This window comes from Leucopleurus acutus (genome assembly GCF_964270905.1).
Source record: "Leucopleurus acutus genome assembly, chromosome: 12".
Classification (NCBI taxonomy): Eukaryota; Metazoa; Chordata; class Mammalia; order Artiodactyla; family Delphinidae; genus Leucopleurus; species Leucopleurus acutus.
In genome coordinates, this window is record NC_139154.1 from 6,513,650 (window position 1) to 6,527,089 (window position 13,440).

Below are 13,440 nucleotides of genomic sequence, written 5' to 3' on the forward strand. Positions count from 1 at the left end.
TACCTGCACACCCGTGATTCTTGGGTAGGAGAGGATTGTGCTAGACTGCAATAAATAACCTTATCAGATACTCACTTTATGGGACAAGAGTGTAAATGCAGTGAGTCATCAGAGAGCATGTAAATAGCAGCAAACTAATTTTCAGAATCACTGCCACTCATTTTGCAAGATAACTTTCCTGATGAAGAGAAAGAAACTCAGCTGTCCAAGGGAGCATAGTCTCCTCAGTGGTCAATTATGATGTGAAAAAGACACAACGAAGCCTTTCCTTAGGACCTAGGGTCCCTCATCCAGTGGTCGTGATGGGTTTACTGTGCTTCCTGAAAGTCTTTGCTGATCTCCCCAGACTGACTTTGGTGTCCTTTCCTCCTGTGGCCCTCTCTGTATTCCTTGGTCACAGAACAGGTCACATTGAGGCATAATTGTGGCCGACCTCTGCATTGAAACTATCAGCTACTCGAGGGCAAGGTCAAGTCTTTCCCAGCATATAGCAGGTGGATATGTGTACTAAACACTGAGTGAGTGAAATATTTCAGTGTCAACTGGGTCCCAAGAGTTTGTCTAATGTATACAGGTGCCCTCAGGAAATACCCATTTTCACTCTGAACCCAACATCACTACCTCACATAGTTCTGCTTCTGATTTCCCCATCTCTAACTTTATAAGGTCGGACCAGACAGATAATTTTCAAATATGCTCTAAGTTTTGGTGACTTATTCATTTTGAACCCACAAGGTAACAGATTATTTCTGTGATCCTTATTTCTAATGGATAATGTGTGTTTCTCTAGGGAGCATGACTTCGGCAACTTCACCTATCATATTAAAATGGGACCCCAAAAGTTTGGAAATCCGGACTCTAACAGTGGAGAGACTTTTGGAGCCACTTGTTACACAGGTAAGAGATGCTTTGAAATACTTTGTTACATGTGTATATTTCTGTTGGAATTGTATCATGACTTTCCAAAGAATTTAGAAATCCTTAAATGTGAATAAATCATGCCATAATGCTAGTTACTGAATATGTGTTCCTGCTTGAACTGTGGACAGTTTTTTTTTCTGCCCAATAAGATTTGGAGTGCTTTTAAAAAAACTCTTCATATGATTTTTGAAATTAAGTGGATGAAGTAATTAAAGAGGGGGCTTTGGTGAAGGGGACTCTCATTTGCAGTAATGGATTCAAAGTCTAAATAAATCATTCCTAGCTTACTTTTAGATGCTAATGCAGTTAGGAAGAATGATATTGACTATTTAAGAGCAAAGTATATTTATTGAATTACCTTTTCTTTAGTTCACAAGGGAAAATTCATCATGTCAGAATGATGAAATGTTCCATTTTTATGTTGTCACATTTCCACAAGAGGACTGTTAACAGAAAAAATATCCTTAGGATTTTTAAATTTTAAAAATTAATTTTTGTGTCTTGTGAAGCATATTCTTTGCTATATTGACTAAATTTCATGGAATGTGAAAATTCAAGATTTTAATGGTATATTTGTAGAGAGATACTATGTCAAGTTAAATAGAGGCCACATACTGGTTTCCTCTAGCTGCTATAGCAAATTACTGTAATCTTAGTGGCTTACAGCATCACAAATTTATTATCTTATGGTTCTAGAGGTCAGAGGTCCTAACGTCAGGGTATTGGCAGAGCTGCATTCCTTCTGGAGGCGCTAGCAAAAAATCTATTTATTTGCCTTTTCCATGTTCTAACGGCTGCTCTCTTCTTTGGCCCCTTCCTCCATATCGAAAGCCAGCAATGTGGCATCTTCGAATATCTCTCTGACTCTGACCCCTGCTCCTGTCCTCATATCTTATCCTGTCTCCCTCTTATAAGGACCCTTATGATTACATTGAGCCCACTCAGATTCTCTAGAATAATCTTCTCATCTCAAGATCCATGACCAAATCACATCTGAAAAGTCTCTCTTGCCATTTTAGGTAGCATGTTCAGTTTCCAGGGATTAAAACACAGACGTCTTCTTTGTGGGGGGTCATTGTTCAGTTTACCATAGTCTGCCCTCTGGCCACTGCTCCAAATTCACATCCTTCCCAAGCAAAACACATTCACCAAATCCCAGATCCTCAAAAGTCTCAACTCTTTATGGTATCATCTCAAGACCAACATCTCATCTAAAATTGGTCAGCTTAAAAATTCCAAATCTCATCATCTAAATCATCTAAATTAGGTATGAGTAAGGTTCTAGTTATAATCCATCCTCAAGCAAAATTTCTCTCTGTCTGTGTACCAGTGAAATTAAAGGACAAATTATATGCTCTCAAAATGCATTGGTGGGACAGGCATAAGTTAACAGTTACAGATATTTTCATTTAAAAAGGCAGAATGTGGAAGAAAAAAATGGGTTACCTGTTTCAAGCAATTTAGAAATCCAACTAGGCAAACTCAGTTATATTTCAGAGCCTGGAAATAATCCTCTGTGGCTCAAGGCTCTGCCCTCTGGGCCTGGTTCTTCACCCTAAGAATCATTATTCTTTTTTCATGAAAGATATCACATATTTTCACCTGGATATTTCTTGCCTGTATAATTTTGAGAGTACACAGCCTTTCTGAATTTCATCTTTCTCTGTTTTTTTCTTTTTTTTAGTCCAGATTGGCAGTGTTTCTACTGATGTAACATTCTTGAGAAACTTGTGGTTCTCTTTTGTAAATCTCTGGGGTTTTCTCTATTAGAAAACAGGCTGCTTCACAGATCTTTCCTGGATAATCTCGTCTCCATTTTTGGCCTCTGTGGAAATGACTGAGGGTGTCTATGAATCCCATGCCTAATCTTTGCAAGAGCTCCCTCCGTGAATGAACATTCTGAGGTTTTAATCCTTCCAAGGTACTAGGCAAAGGTTGTCCAGACACACGATTGACTTTTTCTCCAGAGCCACACTTTCCTGAAAGTGAGACCCCTAATTTTAGCACCTCTTGCAATCTGCATAGGTCAAGAAGTTTCCAGATCATTGGGTCCTGGTTCCTTTTAGCTTAATAATTCTTAACTCAATTTGTTTCTTTCCTCTGACACTTTGCTATAAGCAAGAAGAGGAAACCAGGCCACTCCATTCACCACTTTGCTTGGAAATCTCCTCAGCTAAATATCCAAGTTCATCCCTTATAATTCTGATTTCTATGTAATTATAGGGAGTAATTCAGCTAAGCTTTCTGCCACTCTATAACAAATATTCTTTTCCCTCCACCTTCCAATAACAAGTTCCTCATTTCCTTCTGAGCCCTCACCAGCAGGGCTTTTAACATCCATATTTTTACTGTCCATTCAAGGTAATCTAGGCTTTGTCTATCATGCTCCTCAAAATTTTTCCAGCCTCTGCCCAATGTCAATTCCAAAACCATTTCCACATTTTTAGGTATTTGTTATAGCAGCACCCTACTTCCCAGAGCCAAAATCTTTATGTCTGTATGTTTCCAATTCCTACTATAACAAATTACCACAATCTTAGTAGCTTAAAACTACGCCCATTTATTATCATACAATTCTGGGGGTCAGAGGTCCTAAAATTAAGGTGTTGGTTGGGCCGTTCTCCTTAAGGAGGAAGTTCCTTCCCTCTTTTAGTGTCCAGAGTGCACCTATATCCTTGGTTATGGTATTTTCATCCATCATTAAAGCCAGCAGCATAGCACCTTCGAACCCCTCCCACTGACTTCAGCATCTACCATCATATCTCCTCCTGCCTCTTTTATAAGAAACCCTGTGGTTATATTGGGGCCAGATATTCTAAAATCATCTTTCCATCTTGAGATCTTTAACCTTTATCACGTCTGCAGAGTCCCTTTTGCCATTTAAGGTAACACATTCACAAGTTCTAAGGATTAGGAAGTAGACATGTTTGTTTGTAACTGTTGAAACATTTCATTAGGTTTATGCCCATTTTCTATTTGGTCACGATTCTTGTTAGTGCTATACAAATTTCTTCAGGAAACACCTAATACTGATAGACTCTTAGATTTGGGAGTGTGTTGACTACTGAGATTGTGGTCTGTGGACTAAGGCTGATCCATGAATTATTTGTTATTGGTCAGCAGTAAGCACAGAAATTGAGAGTAAGTGCTTTGAAAAATTTATGGCAGTTTTATAGAGTAATTTTATGTCTGTTGAATCTAATGATAAAATTTGGGCTTGTTATTTTATCTTTAAATTTCTTTTGAATTATTTATTTTGTTGTACTTTACAAAAGCTTTGGTTTGTGAACTTTTGCAATAACAAATATATGGCCTTTCATCATAGATAGCTTGAAAAAGACTGGTTTAGGAGATATTTTGGAGTCGGTCTGCTCTGAAATGTAGTTCTGTCAGCTGAGTTATAAAAGCAGATTGCCTTTTCCTAGCTTTGGAATTTTCACTTCAGATTACATGTCAATATATTTAACCCTTATCATATGGAAGAAATGAAACAATAATTAGAACATAGTGCCTGGTGCGATGATTAAATGTAGTCTCCATTTTTCTTTTTGAGATGGTTATATTATTAGGCTAATACTAGCCATACACCAATACTGTTTAAGTCAGTGAGAAGGACATGAGTGAATGCAGCATGGGCGAACACAATATTACACGTAAACTGTCTTTTATTTCTTAAAATTTTCATACCTTTATACTTTTGCTCTTGTATTTGACTTATCTAAAGTACAGCAATCTAAGATTACAATTAAAGATTGTAGTCTTTTTCCATATATCTTTCAGTCCAATTATTTAGAATTCTTTTGTCAGATAAAGGTAATGCATTAAAAATATTTATTAAAAATAAAGACAGTTAACTGTCTAATTCATATTTGTTCACATATTACAGTAGAATACTTAAAAGTCTTGTTGAATTTCACACAGTAACTTAGCACTATAACTAGTCTTAACATCCTACCAACATCTTCCAATATCTAAATGGTTTACTTTTCTTCCTAGTTTTACTACACTGATTTAAAAAGAAAAAAAGATTCTCTCAAAAATTGTGACTTTTATGACAGGGTTTTCTAGATACTGTTTCCCCATAATATTATGGCTGTGTTATCAAGATTACCATTCCCTCCCCTGAAATGAAATCTTAATGACTGATGTGATTGTTAACCCTTGGAGGACATATGAATAAGTAAGGAGAGATAAGAAAATGTTAAATATAAACTCCATGCTCAACATTTAAAACAAAAGGTGGAAATGAGAGAGAAAACTAAACTAAACAAAGACCCCATATGAATCAAACACATACATACAACTTCTTTATGAATGGAATAAAATTCATTGCTATATTCAGTGACACAGTATGCCCATAGCCTTCCTACAGTTTCTGATAAAGCTGGATAAGGATGAAATAAATACCAGAAGTTAAGGAGTTCTCAATAAAATCCACTCACTGTCATAAGAAAAATTATATTAGAAATGTATTGTTGATAAGTATTTAAAGTAGTAAACAAAACTTCTCCTCATTTGTATCATAATATATATGAGGTAGCATATTTATCATTTACAATGCTGAAATGTCAAGATTCCTTTTGGAAAATGTTTACATTATGGAAATCATGCAATTTCAAGTGAGAAAAGACTCATCTTAGGAATTTTAGACCTTGAAAAAGTTGCCTGAACTTTTATGAATTCAAGAAAGTAAAGATCTTTAATAGGCCATGTTCACTTCATACTTTACATACGTGGAGCTTCTCTGGCCATCTTCTCTCTCTCCCAGGTGAGGCAAGTGAGGCTCTGACAGGCTCAATGTCTATATCACACAGCCAGTATCCACATGCAGATACTCTTAGCCTGTATTTTTCCTGGGGGATGTTGATATTTTGTAACCCAGGGAACACCTTAACATGTTAGCATGTTACTCTTGTTTGTACTGAGCTTTTGTTCATCCTATTAAAAAAAAATTATTTCTCTGAAAAAAAAATAGGCCATGTTCTGTGATACTAACCTTTATTAGGAAATGGAAAAATTACATTAGGCAACTTTATTAAGAAAGTAAAAAAAAATTGTTAGGAAATTAAAACACACTCTTAGATAACTCTTAAAAGCAAAGGGAAATTACAAACTATATTTGAGTTAACGAAGAAGATGATCTCTTCTTAACAAAATATACATACCCAGTAAAAGCTGTGCTTAGTACAGAATTTTAGCTTTAAATGCCTTTTTTATTAAATAAAAATAAAAATAAACTAAGTACTCATCTCAACATGATACACCATATTAACAAATTGAAGGAGAAAAACCATATGATCATCTCAATAGATGCAGAGAAAGCTTTTGACAAAATTCAACCCCATTTATGATAAAAACCCTGCAGAAAGTAGGCATAGAGGGAACTTTCCTCAACATAATAAAGGCCGTATATGACAAACCCACAGCCAACATTGTCCTCAATGGTGGAAAACTGAAAGCATTTCCACTAAGATCAGGAACAAGACAAGGTTGCCCACTCTCACCACTCTTATTCAACACAGTTTTGGAAGTTTTAGCCACAGCAATCAGAGAAGAAAAGGAAATAAAAGGAATCCAAATCGGAAAAGAAGAAGTAAAGCTGTCACTATTTGCAGATGACATGACACTATACATAGAGAATCCTAAAGATGCTACCAGAAAACTACTAGAGCTAATCAATGAATTTGGTAAAGTAGCAGGATACAAAGTTAATGCACAGAAATGTCTTGCATTCCTATGCACTAAGGATGAAAAATCTGAAAGTGAAATCAAGAAAACACTCCCATTTACCATTGCTACAAAAAGACTAAAGTATCTAGGAATAAACCTACCTAAGGAGACAAAAGACCTGTATGCAGAAAATTATAAGACACTGATGAAAGAAATTAAAGACGATACAAATAGATGGAGAGATATACCATGTTCTTGGATTGGAAGAATCAACATTGTGAAAATGAATCTACTACCCAAAGCAATCTACAGATTCAAAGAAATCCCTATCAAACTACCACTGGTATTTTTCACAGAACTAGAACAAAAAATTTCACAATTTGTATGGAAACACAAAAGACCCCAAATAGCCAAAGCAATCTTGGGAATGAAAAACGGAGCTGGAGGAATCAGGCTTCCTGACTTCAGACTATACTACAAAGCTACAGTAATCAAGACGGTATGGTACTGGCACAAAAACAGAAAGATAGACAAGTGGAACAGGATAGAAAGCCCAGAGATAAACCCACGCACATATGGTCACCTTATCTTTGATAAAGGAGGAAGGAATGTACAGTGGAGAAAGGACAGCCTCTTCAATAAGTGGTGCTGGGAAAACTGGACAGGTACATGTAAAAGTATGAGATTAGATCACTCCCTAACACCATACACAAAAATAAGCTCAAAATGGATTAAAGACCTAAATGTAAGGCCAGAAACTATCAAACTCTTAGAGGAAAACATAGGCAGGACACTCTATGACATAAATCACAGCAAGCTCCTTTTTGACCCATCTCCTAGAGAAATGGAAATAAAAACAAAAATAAACAAATGGGACCTAGTGAAACTTCAAAGCTTTTGCACTGCAAAGGAAACCATAAACAAGACCAAAAGACAACCCTCAGAATGGGAGAAAATATTTGCAAATGAAGCAACTGACAAAGGATTGATCTCCAAAATTTATAAGCAGCTCATGCAGCTTAATAACAAAAAAACAGACAACCCAATCCAAAAATGGGCAGAAGACCTAAATAGACATTTCTCCAAAGAAGATATACAGACTGCCAACAAACACATGAAAGAATGCTCAACATCACTAATCATTAGAGAAATGCAAATTAAAACTACAATGAGATATCATCTCACACCAGTCAGAATGGCCATCATCAAAAAATCTAGAAACAATAAATGCTGGAGAGGGTGTGGAGAAAAGGGAACCCTCTTACACTGTTGGTGGGAATGTACATTGATACAGCCACTGTGGAGAACAGTATGGAGGTTCCTTAAAAAACTACAAATAGAACTACCATATGACCCAGCAATCCCACTGCTGGGCATATACCCTGAGAAAACCATAATTCAGAAAGAATCATGTACCAAATTGTTCATTGAAGCTCTATTTACAATAGCCTGGAGATGGAAACAATCTATGTGTCCATCATCGGATGAATGGATAAAGAAGATGTGGCACATATATACAATGGAATATTACTCAGCCATAAAAAGAAACGAAATTGAGCTATTTGTAATGAGGTGGATAGACCTAGAGTCTGTCATACAGAGTGAAGTAAGTCAGAAAGAGAGAGACAAATACCGGATGCTAACACATATATATGGAATTTAAGAAAAAAAATGTCATGACGAACCTAGGGGTGAATCAGGAATAAAGACACACACTTACTAGAGAATGGACTTGAGGATATGGGGAGGGGGAAGGGTAAACTGACAAAGCGAGAGAGAGGCTTTGTCACTACCTCATAAGGTAGATAGCTAGTGGGAAGCAGCCGCATAGCACAGGGAGATCAGCTCGGTGCTTTGTGACCGCCTGGAGGGGTGGGATAGGGAGGGTGGGAGGGAGGGAGACGCAAGCGGGAAGAGATATGGGAACATATGTATATATATAACTGATTCATTTTGTTGTGAAGCAGAAACTAACACACCATTGTAAAGCAATTATACTCCAATAAAGATGTTAAGAAAAAAATTAGGAAAAAAACATCAAAAGAAACTAGGAAGTCAGTATTTAATAACAATAAAAACTGGAATCACTAAAGTAGAATACAAAAGTTAAAAGGGTTTAATTAACTCAAAATTTGATTCTTCTTTGAAGTGGCCAATATAAATTCTTCAGGGCACAAATTATGGAAAATATATAGAGAAAGTATACATAAGATTATGAAAGGGAAAGCAGAAAGAACTCTAGGAACAAGAGAGATTAAAAGAAGTATAGTAGAATATTACCTGCAAATCTATACCTATGAAACATGAAAACCTAGAGGAAGGGAATAACTTCCGAGAAAGGTTGAAATAACCAAAATTTATCTAAGAAGAAGTGGAGAACTGGAATAAGCCATATAAATATTGGAAAGCTGTTTAAAGATCTGTTATCAATAAACACCAGAACAGATGTATACCTAGCTGAGTATTATCACATATTTAAAGAACTGATAATTGTATTGTCATTTAAATTTCTGTTTCAACCATAGAAAAAGATTAACACCACCTCCTCAATAATTCTTGAAGAATCATAACTTTAATATTAAAAATTCAAGACACTTTAAAATAACTTTAAAGGGCTTCCCTGGTGGCTCAGTGGTTGAGAGTCCACCTGCCGATGCAGGGGACACGGGTTCGTGCCCCAGTCCGGGAAGATCCCACATGCCACGGAGTGGCTGGGCCCGTGAGTCATGGCCGCTGAGCCTGCGTGTCCAGAGCCTCTGCTCCACAACGGGAGAGGCCACAACAGTGAGAGGCCCGCGTACCGCAAAAAAATAATAATAATAATAAAAAAATAAAAAATAAAATAAGTTTAAAAAAAGGACAGTGATAGTTCGATCTCATTTCTGAATTTAAATGCAAAAAAAATAAAAAAACGTACATAAAATATAGAAAGTATCATCCAGCAATATAGGAAAAGTTCAGCATATGTATAACAAAATAAGACTTTTTAAGGAATATAATGATAGTCTATTATCAGGAAACAAATAAAAGTATTTTAGTGGCTCAGTAGATTATAACCTGAGACACTAAAAAGACATTTGACAGAATTTTGCAGTCATTTCTAATAAAAACTCTAAATAGGAATAAGATCAAGCTTTTAAGACAAAAGAATATACCATGTAAACATAGGAATAGGACAGATAAAATATTCCTTTTATGATATTATTGTACCATTAAAATTAATATGAGAATAAGGTTAGATGGCCAGATATAGAATAAATATACAAAGAATAAATAGTTTTATCTATGCAAAAGAGCTAGAAATCAAAACCGGAAAATATTCTCTTTGTAATTAAAGAATACATAAAGCCAATTATTTTCCCTATATGAAATGCACATTAATCTTGTAGATTTTTAATGTGCATTTATTTTTGTGCATTTAATGCACAAATTTAATGTGCATTTAATGTGCATTTATTTATTTTAATGTGCATTTATGTGTAATTATTTTCACACCATTGAAGTAGTGATTATGTATACACAAGCTTTGGAGTCAGGAAGGCTTGATTGTGAATCAAAGCTTGAATAGGTTACTTAATCTCTCCTCATATGTAAGTTATAGATACCTCATGGTATTATTAAAGTAGTACATGAGATTGTGTGTTGAAGTGATTGGTGAAGTACCTGGCGGTATTCTCATAGTACTATCGGTTTGCTCTTAATGCAATGTTCTTTATTACTTGGTAGTACTGGCTTGATAGTAACGGCTTCATTACTTGATAGTAATGGCTTACTTGGTAGTAATTAACTGTTATTAGAAAGTGGGTGCCTTTTATGAAGTAGGGTTTCATTGGATATTTTCTTCAGAAAAAAGAATTTTAATGTAGATTTTGAAGAATTATTTGTGTATTACCTTTAATCAAAGGTAAATAAAGCAGAAACCTCTAAAATTATTGGAAATTCAGCCTTCACCATTTCAGTAAGCTAATGAAGCTCAGCCCATCACAATAGGACAGATTGAAATTTGCTGGAATTTTGTTCCTTATAAAAGATGAATATGCAATTTAAGAAATAGCCCTAAGCATCTGATAAAAGAATACCATTGATGTTTAATGAGCTGTTCTAAATTGGCCTGATGGGGCGAGAACCTCCTGAGAAGAGGAGCTCTCTTTAATCATTTCCAGTATTATTTTCAGTAATGTCCATCGGGCCCTATTAGGTTAGGCTCTACTGCCTTCTATAGTTAGGTCTTTTAAAATTTTACTCAAAAAGTTAATAATTATCTCAAAAGCTAAATAATTAGAACATCATATACTTAAAATATTGTTTCTAAATTAAGAAATTCAATTTTATACTTTAAAAAATACTTGATTTTCTCCCTGTTTTGATGTTAAATCCTTATACAGGAGTTACCTCTGTGTGACACACAACAATAGTTAAATTCTTCAGTGCATTTAAAATCAGGGAATCAGATTTAAATTTAAAATCAGAAGATTTAAAGCTGAAAGTGATTGCAGAAGTAAGCTGACACTCAGAAATGAAGTAACTTCTGAGAATTAAGCCAGTGTGTGCGTTTTTATGCTATTTCATACTCTCTCTTACACTGTTTACAAAATATTTTATGTATTAATTTACCTAAAGAATCAAAGTATAAAATGAAGTCTCAGTGTACCCTTTTTCCATCTGTCCAGAAAATATCATTATTGAAACTACCATAATTCATGTTTTATTCATGAGATTCAAAGATTAATACATTTGGATGGTTTCCATGGTGATACTACAGCGTTGCAATAAGTTGATCATTCATCTTTGTCAGAGGATTAGAATTGTATGAAAAGTAAAGGATGTACTAAAAGTAAATGATGGGAACTCCAGTAAGCTTGTTTATTTATTTGATCAAATTTAGATATAGTATGGTTAACCTGTTTCCAAGTATTTTTCTGTTTTTGTTTTTAAGTTATTTTCATACCAATTCCCATTTTAATTTTTGGATGCTATTTTTCTTGCTTTGGAAAATGTTTCAGTTTATCTGTCTTTAATAGAAGTTTTTTGGGTGAATGAATGAACTGAAACACCATAACTTTATTTAAAACCTCTGTACCTTTTCTTGTTAAGGAAAAAAGTAATATGTATTAAATATAGGATTCGTATACAAGTAATGAGATTATGATTTGGGAATTTACCTTTAAGACATATATTAATATTTAATTGAAAGTCTATATATATTTCTTACTCTTTTTTTTAACATCTTTATTGGAGTATAATTGCTTTACAATGGTATGTTAGTTTCTGCTTTACAACAAAGTGAATCAGCTATACATATACATATACCCCCATACCTCCTCCCTGTTGTGTCTCCCATATTTTTATTGTTTTACAAATATGGTTTCATCCATATTAACATATCTTAAATTGCACTTATTTTTTACATTTGGTACATAAACCTAAAGTAGTTAATTCTGTTGGAAGTACTTCTTTGAATTGAAGTCATATGGTAGAATTCTTGACAGTTATTTTATTTGTCACTTCTTTTTTTTTTGGATCTTGATAACATATCAACTTCATTTTTTTTAATAGATCTTTATTGGAATATAATTGCTTCACAATACTGTGTTAGTTTCTGTTGTACACCAAAGTGAGTCAGCCATATACATACATATGTCCCCATATCCCCTCCCTCTTGAGCCTCCCTCCCACCTCCCTATCCCACCCCTCTAGCTCTCCGAGCTGATCTCCCTGTGCTATGCTGCTGCTTCCCACTAGCTAATTATTTTACATTTGGTAGTGTATATATGTTGATGCTACTCTCACTTCACCCCTGAGGTAGATGGACCTAGAGTCTGTCATACAGGGTGAAGTAAGTCAGAGAAAGAAAAACAAATACTGTATGCTGATGCATATATATGTATTCGTCACTTCTGAAATAGGAATTTAATTAAGTAGTATATAGCATGGAGTTAGATTAATTTCTGTTTTGGGATTATGTTGTAAATTTTGATGTTTGCCACCAGATGAGGCCAGCTGTGTTGGCCAAGTTTTGAAACTTGAGTAATGTGTGGAATCCTTTTGAACCCGAAACCAAAATCAAAACCAAAAAAATCCTCCCAAATCCTAGAGTGGACTTAAAGTAGTATTACAAACATGAAATTATGTATGCATATATTTTTATTCCTAAAGAAATTTACAAAATAAATACCAAAAACACAAAAACAAAAAAATGAAATTAACATTAATTTGATGGATGATGTTCTGCTGACATTAAAGCATTGCATACGACATAGATGTGGTGGTGACTACTTTAGCTCTATGTCTTGTGTTTCGTAAACACTCACTACCATGTGCACGTTTAGGACCAACTACTACAAATCATAACTATTGAGGACACCATAGCATCATTTCACCTTTTTTTTTTTACCACAAATATACTCACAGTTAACAGGAAGCATCTACCTCTGTTCCCTTCTCATTAGCCCAGGACAATGAAAGTTAAGACATTGTAATGGTTGTAAAATATAAGCTAACTATATTAAGAATGACACAACTAACTTATTTTCCATCAAAATATTTACTTTAGAAAATTTCTAGTTTAAACCCAGTGATTATTTTATGAATGCTAATAAAAAAAATCTCATTTAGTATAGGACAAAAGAGAAGTTTTAGGTACTATGAAATGAATGCTCTACATACTACCTCAATTGATTAATTTCTTGTTCCTAAAGAAAAAGGAGGTTTGGGGGGGTTTTCCTAAGATCACCAATCCTGGTTTCCCTTACATGTAATTATTTGGGGCTCACCATAAGGGTGGTCCAAGCTGCTGAACTAAACTTTCTAAATTACTTTCATTAGAGTCTTGTCTTTTATTTGAACAGT

At 34.7% G+C, this 13,440-nt stretch overlaps 1 protein-coding gene across 3 annotated transcripts in view; it reads left to right on the top strand.

Moving 5' to 3' along the window:
- Positions 1-790: 790 nt before the first annotated feature.
- Positions 791-13,440, top strand: part of CTNNA2 (catenin alpha 2) — a gene marked incomplete at its 5' end in the record, with an annotated part of 1,047,388 nt that continues 1,034,738 nt past the window's right edge. For 2 of the 3 annotated variants that reach the window (XM_082851290.1, XM_082851291.1), the window contains one exon: positions 796-897. In XM_082851290.1, the coding sequence (XP_082707416.1) occupies positions 796-897 (102 nt within the window). Of the gene's footprint in view, positions 898-13,440 lie in introns of all 3 variants that reach the window. The other variant, XM_082851289.1, reaches the window with a different exon arrangement.